The sequence below is a fragment of the Enhydra lutris genome, unplaced genomic scaffold (assembly GCF_002288905.1).
Source record: "Enhydra lutris kenyoni isolate GAN:26980312 unplaced genomic scaffold, ASM228890v2 scaffoldscaffold1, whole genome shotgun sequence".
NCBI classification, from domain to species: domain Eukaryota; kingdom Metazoa; phylum Chordata; class Mammalia; order Carnivora; family Mustelidae; genus Enhydra; species Enhydra lutris.
The window spans coordinates 22,193,013-22,206,350 of NW_019154085.1; the positions used below are offsets into that span (position 1 = coordinate 22,193,013).

At 35.8% G+C, this 13,338-nt stretch overlaps 1 protein-coding gene across 1 annotated transcript in view; it reads right to left on the reverse strand.

Moving 5' to 3' along the window:
* Positions 1-3,376: 3,376 nt before the first annotated feature.
* LOC111138855 (erb-b2 receptor tyrosine kinase 4) overlaps positions 3,377-13,338 on the reverse strand; it is a 785,765-nt gene continuing 775,803 nt past the window's right edge. Inside the window, exons 26-27 of the mRNA XM_022490816.1 lie at positions 7,185-7,482; positions 3,377-4,145 (exon numbers count right to left, since the gene is read on the reverse strand). Of these exons, the coding sequence (XP_022346524.1) occupies positions 3,700-4,145; positions 7,185-7,482 (744 nt within the window). The 3' untranslated portion in view covers positions 3,377-3,699. The remainder of the gene's footprint in view (positions 4,146-7,184; positions 7,483-13,338) is intronic.

A 13,338-nucleotide genomic window follows, 5' to 3' on the forward strand; every position in this document is an offset into this window, starting at 1 on the left:
AGCAGCAGAACCTCACAGACCTTCTACTGATTTGTCCTCGGCTTTGGGAATATGCACGATCTTCATGTCATGTCCCACTTTTAGAAGGTATTAACACATACCTTATAACATTTAGAGCACTTCTCTTCTTTTCTGTTTCTCAATATACAAATAATCATTCTTTCTGATCTACTAAAAGAGAAGTTCATATTTTTAGTTTGAATATTTTAATAAAATATGAGTTTGCACTGTTTTTTAATTCAATTTCAAGAATATTACTTGAGAAAGAACTCTCACCCTAACCTATGACACAAAAATGTGGAAAACCAAATGTTACTCAGTAGTCCAAGCACCTCTTTATGGTGCAGGATGTTTTGTGGTTCTGGGTCTACTCTGATTGAGAGAACATCTTTTCTCATGTAAGAACCAAAGAATGGCTCTTCAAACAACCATTTAGTTATACAGTGTTTCCTTATCTGTAGATGGGATTCCCCAAGATCGGCTACAAAATTTGGTGACTTAAAAAATATAGTCTGTGTAACTTTACTACTAATTTTCCTCAAATTTACTTAATTGGTTCTGCATGTCTGAATTGCTACAACTAGCCTCTGGGATTTTATACTCTGGTGCATTTTGCAGGCTTCAAATGGCGTTTTAAAATTTCACTTTGCTGGGTTGAGTAAGTTATTTTTTGGAGCAGATAAAACAATTCTTTTCTTCCTTTCATACACATCAAAATATATTTTTCCAGGGGGACAAAAACAACTGAAATAAAAAATGTACTATAGGAATCATTCAAAAGGAACAATAAAGTGGTTTTTGTGAAGCATTTTGGGTCTTTTTGGATTACACTTGCATCTATCTCTAGTTGTTAGTGGTAGATTACCTGATGTATAAGGGTTTTGTGTTCTTAGAATGAAGGAAACTACATGCACTGAATATATTCTATTACCTTAACAGTAAGAAAATTATTTTTCTTTCCTTCTCAAAATAAGTGATTCTGTTTTCCATATTCCAGAAGAAACCATGACTATTGTAAATCAGAAGGAAAAAAAAAGTTCTAGTACCCAACAAGCATGCTGTCAGTGTTAAGTTGGTACAGAGTTATTTAGAAAGGGAGGCTTATATCCAAATTCTTACAAGAAATTATGTGAGGTCCCCTTTCTCTGGAGACTCTTCTGAATAGGTGAGAGAATTTGAAGCTGTTAGGCTGTAGCCCCTAAGTCATTCTGTGTCTTCAACCCAGAAAAGTTCATAGTTGAACCTCACTAGAAGGGGTCTTACAAACCTCTCCCTTGCTCTGCTTCACTCTTTTAGCTTACCTTTTTTCTCATAACTTAGTAAGAAACCAGTCCTGACACCTCCAATATTCTTGGCCAAAGACCAACACCTACTGTTGACTTAATGGTCAAAGTAGAATCCAGATAAGTCAATTAGCCAGTGAGGCATCCTTCCACCAATTCCTGTTTGGATAAAACTATCTTATTTGTCAGCTCTGGTAAATTGTAGGTTGTTTAATTCATGTTCCAAATGAGTTCACAGGAGATCTAATAAACAATGGATTTTATGATGACTGCTCACAAAGTAGTCCATAAAATCTTATTCCTTGAATTTATGGGGGAAATTCAAATGTTATTCTAAATAAATTGACTTCAAATCATTAAGTTAGGGATAATATTGCATTTATGTTGATATTCCCCACTTACACAGTGCTTTTAGTAGACTCTAAATAAATATCAGTTGAAAAAATAAGGGAGCTGAATGGATGGATTGACTTATTTTTTCAAAACAGGAAGAAACCTAGATCTCTTTGCATTTTTTTCCCTTTCTGTAAACTCTCTGCTTTACCAACAAAGATTTTTAGTCTCATTGATTTTTTTTTTTTTTTGGGCAGTAGACTTGAATTTGATGCCAAAATTTTAACATTTAAAAAAAATTAATTCATATGACTGTCCAAGCAGATTTTCTTAGAAAAGAGAGACTACCTGATTTTCTTGTTCCAGGAGACTCATTCCTAACATTTGTTCCCATTGCTCATCTTAGTAGGTATTCTTTTAAAATGATACATAAAAAGATGGTTCTAGAACTAGGATGATATATTTAAAGAAAGTATTATTATACAAAGTATCAAAAGATTAGTATGTTGGATATTAAAATAATTACATGAGAATTTTTTCACGTTTATTTACAACTTCTGACCCAAGAACCTACCTATAAACTGTGAACGTTTGTGTATTTTTTATTATACCAATTTATGTGCAAAGAGTTACCTTCTACTTAATATAAATAGAGTCTCATACTAGAAATTCCATAGAGTCAAGCCAATCTTTACTTACATTCCTTCACGTGGAGTATTACAAACTGGATAGCTTTCCTTGCGTAGCAAATGTGATATCATTTGTAGATAATGTGCTGGCCCTCTCACCATAATCTCTGGATACTGTTCCAAAGTCCTAATTTGCTTGGTTTGGCATTTCCACAGTCTTTCCTTATCTTAGCTCTTTTTTAAAAAATGTACTTTAATTAGTTATTTTGCTGGTTGCTTCCATATTGCTTCATTCAAAATCCAAAATGGAGTTCAGAAAGAGAACAAATAAAATTATAGCTTAAGTGCAAACTACGTTTCTGAGTATCTGCCAGGTAGACATACCCAATCCAGTGTCTCTTCCAGTTCAATGGATTCCCCATTGGACCACCCCTGAAAGTGTCAGTAGTTTTCATGAACCACACAGAACTGTCTCTTAGTTTCCCTTTTACTCTTTACATTATCAACTGCCTACGTTACTGTCATTTATGGAGAAGAAAATGTTGAAGAATGTAAAGGAAGTGGGGATACATATTCAATAGTGTAAAACATGACAGTTAGATTTGATGTTACACTTGACTAGTGTCTTGGCCTCCCCTTCTAAATTTGAAGGATATATATTTAAAATAACGGTCACTGCACCATATTAAAATATTTTTTTACAGTTCTGTCAATTTATAACAGCACATAGGAAACTTTGATGTAAAAATATTTCCAATCAGAAATTAAAGTAAAAATATATGGGGGTAAAAGTAATATAAAGGGACAGACCAAAGCAAAACAAAATGAATCAAAAAGACCAAAAATATCCCTCCAAACATAATTACTTGCTATAACTTTGAGAAAGATTAAGAAATTATGAAAGCGGAGTTGTCCGTTCTTGCTTATCAGGATAGAAACTGTTGGGAAAAGAACCTGGATTTTCAATTTCAGTTACTTTCATATGTTATAGAAAAGGTTATCCTTTTGTTCTAATGGAAAATTTATTACGATTTCCAAGGGTACTGAAAATATACAGATCAGTTCCTACAGGTAGGAACAGATAGCATGGGTCTTTCAGGCATCTGCTTTAAAAAAAAAAAAAAAAATTGAAAGAAAAAGAGAAAACATTGAGAACTAGCTTGATAGCAGGCAGTGTTGCCTTATATTTGCTGGTCCTTCTCTAGCTGTTTCAATCTCCTGACCAACCCATGCAGAGAAATGAAGAAACAGTGTGGTTCCTCCTGTCTTTCTCTTTCAGTTCTTCCTTCTAATGTTCAAGTTAGATAAGCACATGACTATCATTGCATCTCTATATCTTCCACCAGGAAGTGTCAAAACTACTGGCCTTGGGACTAGGAGGAAGACCGTAAGAGAAAGAGAGGCGGCAGGGAAATTGGAGCGGGTGTGTCTCTATCTTAAAGCCACTGCTGAGCTTACACCACAGTATTTCGGTGTCTGTAGGGCGGAGGAGGCAGCACAGTGCCTGGCTTCAGCGAGAACTCAGAGAGGTATTCAGGATTCTCTGCCACAATAGGCCGGATCCGTCCATTTTGTTTATAAAAATATTTTGTGCTGTACTCTTGCAGGTAGTCTGGGTGCTGAAGGGTGCTGCGAGGTGGCAGGCTGTGGTTCCAGTAGTCAGGGTTGTCGAATGCTTTCTTGGCCTTCTCTGGCACAGACAGTACATTGTTCTTCAGGTACTCGGCATTCCCCAATGCGTTGGCAAAGGTGTTGAGGTACAGTGGCTCATTCACATACTCATCCTCTGCCTTGGGTGGACCATTGGAAGCGTTGTGATATTCGGGATTATCCAAAGCTTGAAGGTCTCCGTTTTTCCTCCGAGAAACAAAAGGGTTCTCCTCCACAGGGTTCAGGTATTCTGGGGGAATACACAAATATTAGTCAATATCTACTTTCTGGAATGTGTTAATCAGATCAAGGTTGTGCAGGATGGTTAGCTTCTTTTTCCAGAACAATTAAGCCATGGATTTGTTTTCATGAGTTTTCACAAAAACCATTTTGTTGATTACTTCATTGATTACTTTTGTCATATGACAAAAGAGTAGGAAAGAGTAGGTGGGCCAAAACTATTAATGACTAAAGAGTCAGGAAGCAGACTTCCTGTCTTCTAGATTGTTTCTCTTTCCTCCTAATTGCATTTGTTTCTCCTACATAAGAGGCTACTTGTTTAAATCCTTCCGTTTTCTAAAAGTCAGTATTTTTTGTTGTTGTTGAAAAATAGGACAATCTAACCAGGTTAAAGAGCTTTGAAATGTGGAGAAATTAGAATTTCTAAAAGGGTACTGGAAAATCAAAATGTCTATAGCTTAACTCCATGCCAAGATGAATGGATGAAGTGAAGGAACGACATTTTTCAGTCTGTGTGTTTTGCTATAATGTCCATATAGGTAAAATGGATTTGATTACAGATGTTCCCCAGAAAGCTTTACACATAGGAAAGGAAATATCTAAAGAAAAGACTCAACTAATAAAACCTGATTGATATCTAACATGCTGCTAAATTGACTTGCGTGACAATACATATGCCTAAGAATAAAGTGTAATTAGAACATTCACTTCCACTAGCTAACCATAATCACAAACTAACAAGCTGTTAGTTTGATCATATGAAGTAACTGTTTTGTAGGTTGAAACCATTCATAGTAGTGGCTGTTTTGCATGATTCGATCTAATAAATTACTAAAGAATATTGACCTGGAATTTTTTAAAAAGGTGTTAATCAATGCTGCTCTTCTTAAATTTAATTCCACCTCTATGTATAGAGTATATATAGGCCTATATTCCCACATACAGTAGACCTTCTTGCCCTCTCTTTTAATGTAGACACAGATATGACATTTTAGCTATTCCTATTTTGGTGTTGGGGCAGGGAAAGAGCACAACTGTTCATTGAGATGCCACCATTCTGAAACAAACTTTCTTTTCTATCCCCTATACTTAGCCAGGCAAGTAGAGAAAAATAATCTCATCAAGTCAGGGTGATTTGCCCCTGGATATAGGCCTGCTTGATATACTTAAGTATTTAGCATAATGGGCAAGTTAAAAGATAGTAATGACTATCCCACCATCATATATTGGAATGACAGGAACTTAAGTCATGCTCACAACAACCCTGTAGGGAAGGAAGTGGAAGCCATATTTTTTTCAGCTTTATAAACAGAAAACCTAGATTAAATGATGTATGAGGGATACAACTAGTACGGAACTAGAATTCAGATCGAAAATCCCCTGAGCAGTCTTCTTGTTCTACTGTACTATTTTCATTATTGTCCCTAAAGGAGTAGGGAGTACTTTTCACATCATAACATGTTGGAATTTGAATGGTTTTCAAAGCAATGGTCATTTTAAGAAAAATGTGTGGAAAAACACCCCAAAAAACAACAACTTCTAAGGGAAGCAGAATTTGATTTTCCTTACCAGTTTCCTGAAGCCTCTTAACTGAAAGTGTAAGAATGTCTGTACTAACATTCTCTGCTCTCTGAGAAGTAGGCTGGAGTACAATAATCTTCTATAGAAGCTTATACTCAGGGACAAAATCAAGGGATGCTCTAGAGTGAGTGTTTAGATTCACTTAGAAGTCTTGTGTTTTCTCCTAGAAGGTTCATATTACCTTTGCTCAATCCAATCTACTTATCTATCTACTTGGAGAAACAACTCTATGGTTAAGGTGAAACTATTCCCAGAGAGTATTGTACTTTTAGGGTGATCTGCCAAACCTTCTCAAAACTTATATTTGTGTCAGAACTGGGCTGCAATCCAATTCTTCCAAAGCATCTAATTCTTCAGTATCATAATACCTATCCATGCCTCTACATAGATATTCTTTAATAAGTTATTTACAATGTGTACTTAGGGATCCCTTAATTGCATTTTATAAAATTAAACATAACCATATATTCAAAAGCATAATGGGCCCTCATATGGAGTCTTAAAATAAAGTTTACTTGACTTTGAAGACCCTGAGACACAATCATCAGTTTTTAATAACAATTATCCATCTTCTCCTTCATGTGATGCTGTTACCATGGAAGGAAAGTGGATTTTTCAAAGTTGAAAAAGTCATTTGATTTGTATGTCTAATATTTCTGCTAGTAAATTTGTACAGTCATCGCTGAGCTTTGTAGAACCACAAACTGAATTATTTTCAAGACATGATGGTATACCTATAAGTAAACGTAGTGTCAGAACTTTAATTTTTGAAATGTATCATATAAGGAATCATAATCTCCTATAATGACCAACATCACCCAAATGATGCAAGATTTTAAAGAACTGACCAAATCTTTTATTGGTACCATCAAACTACCAGCCTTGGGGCGCCTGGGTGGCTCAGTGGGTTAAAGCCTCTGCCTTCGGTTCAGGTCATGATCCCAGGGTCCTGGAATCGAGCCCCGCATCGGGCCCTCTGCTCAGCAGGGAGCCTGCTTCCTCCTCTCTCTCTCTGCCTGCCTCTCTGCCTACTTGTGATCTCTGTCTGTCAAATAAATTAATAAACAAAATCTTTAAAGAAAAAAATACCAGTCTTTATGAACTCAACAGTAAGTTCAAGAAAAGCCATCGCTCTAAAATCTTGCGATGTGCTACCTCACTCAAATATTCAATAGAGAAATTCCTATGAAGGTAAGTTTAGATCAGTGCTTCTCAGGCTTGATTGCTCATAAGAGTTACATAGGGATCTTGTTAAAAATCATATTCCTAATCAGGTGGTGCCTGAGATTGATGGTGTAAATGTTGCGGATTTGGACAGTATGCTACAAAGAGCAACAGCCCAGGTCTTTTCTGGGTCACAAATGTTATGACGTCCAGTGGTTTGGCAATTTCCCTTCTATATTATATTGCTCATTTTGATGGAAGTGAAATGCAGAATGACAATCATTTCTGCACATTTTGTTTGTACCTTGTTTAGGTTTATCTCGCATAGGGGTCATGTAACCCTCTTCATCCAGCTCTCCTCGTGGGCTCCGTTCCGGGGCAAACACTGTGGGATCAGCGCTGTACCTCTGGGTGCTGCTATCCTCCTGGACGTGGGGTGCCGCTGGCTTGCGTAGGGTGCCGTTACAACAGGAGTCATCAAAAATCTCGGCTGTAGCCCCCTGAGCAAGTGGTGCTTCTGGGATGGTGCTGGTTGTGGCTCTGTAGGGCACAGGCACTCCTTGCTCAGCAGCAAACCCCCCATCTCGGTATACAAACTGGTTCTGTCAATAGAGAGACACATTTAGACAGAAGTTATTAGAAATAGCTGTAGAAAAGAAATAGCCAAAAGGATAGTAAAACTTGTCTTTCAGACAAAAGCCACAGTTTCTTAATTGAGTGTTTCCCCTGAATAGCTAACAAATTTGAGTTACAACCACCTAAAATTCCAATTTTTCTTTAAAAGTGAACCTGGGGAAAGAATTTGGAAATACATATTTAAATGTCACTGACCACCCAGCACATGATCTCATATAAACTATTTCATGTTATTTTCCGCAGTCGCCTATTTTTGATATATAATTCAAATTTCATGACAAATGAAAACGTTATTAACTGTAGAAAGTTGACATTAAGAACAGAGATTTGGATGGTGATATTTTCTTCTTGCCTTCTCTTCTGTGGTTGCTCTGAGTTTGAGTCCTCAAGTACCTAACTAGGGGAATCATTACAGAGACTCTGACTTTTTAGCACACAACCTATAATCATGGAGATAATGATAACCTCCTCAACGAGAAACATAATTTCTGAGTCCAGGTAAGCCCTTCAGGTAAAAGTTGAAAGCTACTGTTGATGCATGGTATCTCAGTTTTGGATTATCTACTGAGATAAAACATATCCACAAAGCCAGCTATACAATCTATAGCAAATTCTTAACTCACTGTTGGCAAAAGCAAAATGAGGAAACTATGGGGAGACAAGAGAGAAGAAACATGATAAGCAAAGACCAAAAATACTAAAAGATGAAGGTTGATCATGAAATACTTACTCCTGACATGGGGGTGTAGGCAGGAGGAGGGCTGTGTCCAATTTCACTCTAATAGGAAAGAAAAATGGAATGATGGATATAATAAGAGGTAATATGAATGAAAAGAAAAAAAAACGAAAAAAGAAAAGAAAAGCCACATGAATTGTATGAACTGAAGGGGAAAACATGCACAACAGTGAAGTTTGCTAAATGGTAAAATTTTATGCTCTCTGGCTACAAATGAGTTAATTTTTATGTTTTGAGAATATTAAATATTTTAATTCAATCCCTGAAAAGAAAAATTATATAGAAATAAAGTAAAATTTTAAATAGATTAAAAATTAAATTGGTAATGAATATTTTTCTGATTAACCCTAGAAGAAAGACAAAAATGGTAAATAATTAACTACAGTTTTAAATAAAGAACCATTTCCTTCCTTACTTGTTGTATGGCTAAAATGGCTATATACCACAGCACTGATTCTCTCTTATAAAAAGAAACTTATCCACAAGAAGATGGAAGTGGATTTCAATTTTCCTTGAATAATTTTTATTACCAAGTTACATTTATTTTCACTATTGCAGCAAAGCGTCAATTTCTTAGCCTTTCCTTTTAAAAAAAATACATACCATTTTCTCCTCAGTCTGATTTTTTGTAAGTTAAGAAACAGAAGAAAATCTTGGAAAATTAATTATGTTCCTGGAACTATGCTTTGCATACATTACTTTCATGTATTTAGAATCAGTTAAAATTAGATTTCAGTTTTAAAAAAAGGGCATCTGTATTCTTATAACTTAATACTCCATCCTATGGGCTAAATAAAAGTGGATATAAAAATATGATAAAATATTAAGGACAATATTCCTTAGGGTAAGTAGAGGGGGTTATATGAATATCAACACCATTTCTTAATAATATACATATTTTACATACATTTCTTGAGAACCTACTATCTATGTGCCAGGCACTTTTCTGGACAACGGAGATAATGAATAATGCAGATAAAAATCGTTTCTTTTATGAAGTTTGCATTCTCTGCATACATGTATGAAACTTGGCTAAGTATTATTCCAGGCCAGTGTTTTTACAATTTAGATATTCATAAAACAAACTCTAAGAAAAATATGGTTCCATGGAGATTAACTGTTTAATGTAAATTAATAGCAACCAGATAACACAATATCTCATAATTAACGTAGTCCCCTGGACTAATCAAGGACCAAGGTCTGAAATCTTACATTAAGTTTACATTTTAACTCTCTTCAAAACTTCAGTCATTTACATGATGGGATAGAAACTATTGATCTCTTTCCTTCTCTAATAACTAAGAACGTCTTGAAGATATATTTAGAGACATATTTAATATGCTAAGCATAGGAGGTAGTATTGTCCAGTAGACACATTGTTTTATGATTTGTCAGATCTCTAGCCCCAGTCCCAGTTACAAGTGATGTGGTCAGTCGTGAAACACCTCAGATCTCATTTTTATCCTTGGCCCCTCACTCCTTGTATCTTAATGAAGACAAAGAAAGAAGGTGTATATAAATGAACTTGGTAAGCTGTGTAATACTATAAAAACGTAGAGATAGATAAAAATTTAAGCATTCACATCTGCTAAATCAGATTTTTAAAGTCAATCAATCAAAATGCCAAATCTACTTATCAAGAGGCATTTAAAAATGCTTCCTCGGGCACCTGGGTGGCTCAGTCTGTTACGCAACTGCCTTCACTCAGGTCATGATCTCAGGGTCCTGGGGTCGAACCCTGCCCTGGGCTCCCTGTCTGCTTCTCTCTCTCTGCCTCTCCTGCTGCTCATGCTCTCTCTCTCTCTCTCAAATAAATAAATAAAATATTTTTAAATTTTTTTAAAAAATTAAAAAAAAAAGCTTCCCTGTTTTCCATATCATTTTCAGTATAGGTATATTTTGTTATCTTTTAGAAAGATATAAAATTAAATACATTTTTTCATAAAATTTGAGGGGAAATTTGCCATATAATCCAGTGATATGGAAAATAGAGGGATGGTATGGGAAATACGACTAGTGCCTGGCGGAACTTTATCATATTATAAACCTTGGCCTTTACCCTATCATTAAACCCCAATTATTGAGCAAGCATTTGACAAATATTTATTAAACCTCTACCGTGAAAGCACAGGATCTATGGTAGATGCTGGAGATACCATGAGACACAAGGAGAGACAGAGATAGAACCACTGGCCTTTTGCAATTTATACTGAACGATCAAATATTACTTGAGATTATCAGAAGAAAGGCAAGAGTAAGACGAAGCTGCAGTGAATTTATTTGAATTCTATGATTGCATATTAGAAGACAGTTATTCCAAAATATGAGTAATTACTGCTGTTCCTTTCACCTCTTACATTACAACAGTTGCCGTACTGGGTCGCGTTGGACTAGAATCACAGCTCAGGAAACGGCACTGACAGCTATGGCTATCCAGTTTGGATTTTATAAAACTTGAGGGATAAGTGATGAAAGGAAAAACCCGTAAATCATTCTTTATCAGGAACTACCTTATTATATATATTCATGATCTGGGCTAGACTGCCTTCGATTGTAAAAAGGTTGTGTTAAAAATAACTGGACCTCTTGGGGCACCTGGGTGGCTCAGATGTTTGGGCATCTGCCTTCGGCTCAGGTCATGATCCCCGGGTCCTGGGATCGAGTCCTACATCGGACTCCCTGCTCAGTGGGGAGCCTGCTTCTCCCTCTGCCTCTCTCTCTCTGACTCTCATGAATGAATAAACAAAATCTTAAAAAAAAAAAAAAAATAACTGGACCTCTTGAAAAGAGGCCATGCCATATTAGAATGCAGGCACTGTCCCTGCTTTGACAAGTCTTTCCATCAGCCAAATCTGGATCTGGACATGCTGCCAGATACCACCACAGTAACAGGAGTGTCTTCATGCTCTTTCTAGTTTTCTGCATTAAAATGGAAAAAAAAATGCTAAGCAAAATCCCTTTAGCATTCATTGTTTTTAGGGTTACTGGCTGCTTTTTATTTTTCTGTTTCCATTTTTTTATTTGCTTTTTTTTTTTTTTTCTATTTTCCATGATAAAAAGCACCTCATTCATTTTCTCCCTGGAAGGGCAATGCAGCTACAAGGGAACATCTGTGAGGCCAATTAGCCGGGCTGGAAATGTGATATAATTGTTGTTTAAATATATTTAAATTACATGTTAATCACTATGTCATAATTTATAGGCTTTGAAAATAACTTTTTGTACTTAAGAGCCAAGCCAGATTTTACTTGTTTTTGCTGTTTTTAGTTTGTAACAAGCTCTTCTCATTCCCCGCCCCACTCCCTTCCAATTCCCCACACTGGAAGAGCTGAACTTTTAATATGGGAAAGAATGACAGCTGCAAGTAAATTGGTTGAGTAAAAATTAAGATCCCCACAGTCAGAACACGCTGGAGTGACCTTAAAGTTCTGAGCAGAACAAAGCAGTGCTCTCAGTTAAAAGGCTTTTGTTTTTTTTTCATTGTGCCATTTTCTGCTGTCCATCAAAGCCCAGCTTTGTGGATCTTCAGGAAGTACAGAGTGCCTCTGTTCAATTAGCTGGTAAGGGGATTTACTGTCAGCAGCACAGAGCTAGAAAGAGGTGGGCTATAAACTGGCAGGTGATAGGGAGTTTGTTTCTGGTGGGGGGGATTTGTAAGGGTGATGGAGAGAGTCAAGTTTAATTTTGTGGCCCTATCACCCGGACATTGTATGATTAACTTGGACTCAGATGCCAGAGATTATAGAGAAGGAAAATATCAGCAAATGTATCAAATATGGTGTTAAGTGCACTTTGCATACATCATGTTCTGAAATCTGCATTTCAGTTGAATGATAAAAATATGAAACTGTCTTATTACAGACACTGTATTTCTCATATTTATTGTTTTAATTAGAACATTACATTGTTTAATATTGCTCCTGGGGAATTTTAAATTGTTAACCAGATGGGTTTTGTCTTTTAATACTTTTTTTAAATATCATACAAATCTATGTTCTCAGGAAACAAAAATACATACTTAATGCCTAACCGCTATCTAAATTAAACATGCACTTAATGAGAGAGGGTTTTATTTTTTATCTTTAGATAATTGTTCCTATTAATATTAACTATAGGATTAAAGTTTCTAGGGTCAAGACACACTCTAAATCCTTTTAACTAAAACAGAATGTATCTCTGTAAGATGTTACTAATCCATCAGCACTCATTTATTACCTAAACACATGCCACTATTAAGGGTTCTCAACCTTTTATCCTCCCTGGCATGTATTCTTAACACTGCGATGGGCCTTTTCACATTGTTACAGGTCAGGTAGCCGACAGATAAAAAATGTTTTTGGCATTACGTCCAAGTCCTGGTACCTGGCTATAACTTATGTATTTTTTCACAACTGAGTTCAACATATCAATGCTTGAGGCACCTAGATTTAGAATCTTCATTTTCCATAAAGCAGGCAAAAGAAAGCGAAGTGTGTCCATGTATGAAAAAGTCAGCAAGAACTGGGAGAAACCCTATTGAATCTAGGTAGGCAGCTGGCTCCTACAGTCATACGCATGCACACACACACATATGTATATACAAATTCCACAAAACACCTTTTGTCTATTTATGTATGTGTTTATTTATTAATATCCTCATCCATCTACTTTGTTTGATTATGTGGAATGCTGCTTTTTGGGTCAAGATGTACAAACTTCCAGTTATAAAATAAAGTCACGGGGATATAATGTACAGCATGGAGAATAGAGTCGATCACACTGTCTTAACTTTGTAAGTGCAGAGGGTAACTACACTTATTGTGGTGATCATTTCGCAATGTAGACAAATGTTGAATCTCTATACGGTATACCTAAAAATAATATGTAGTGTATGTCAATTATACCTCAACAAAAATATGGATATTGTTATAGATTTTGTAAAAAAAAAGGCATATGTTTCTTTGATAATCAAGAAAAAAAGCAATCAGGAACATAAGGAGAAATATAAAACTACATTCCAAATTTAAAAATCAAACATAAAGCAAAATTAAATATAGGATGATTCAGACTCTTTAGAGAAGAAGCAGCAGCAACAAAAAAGAATCAC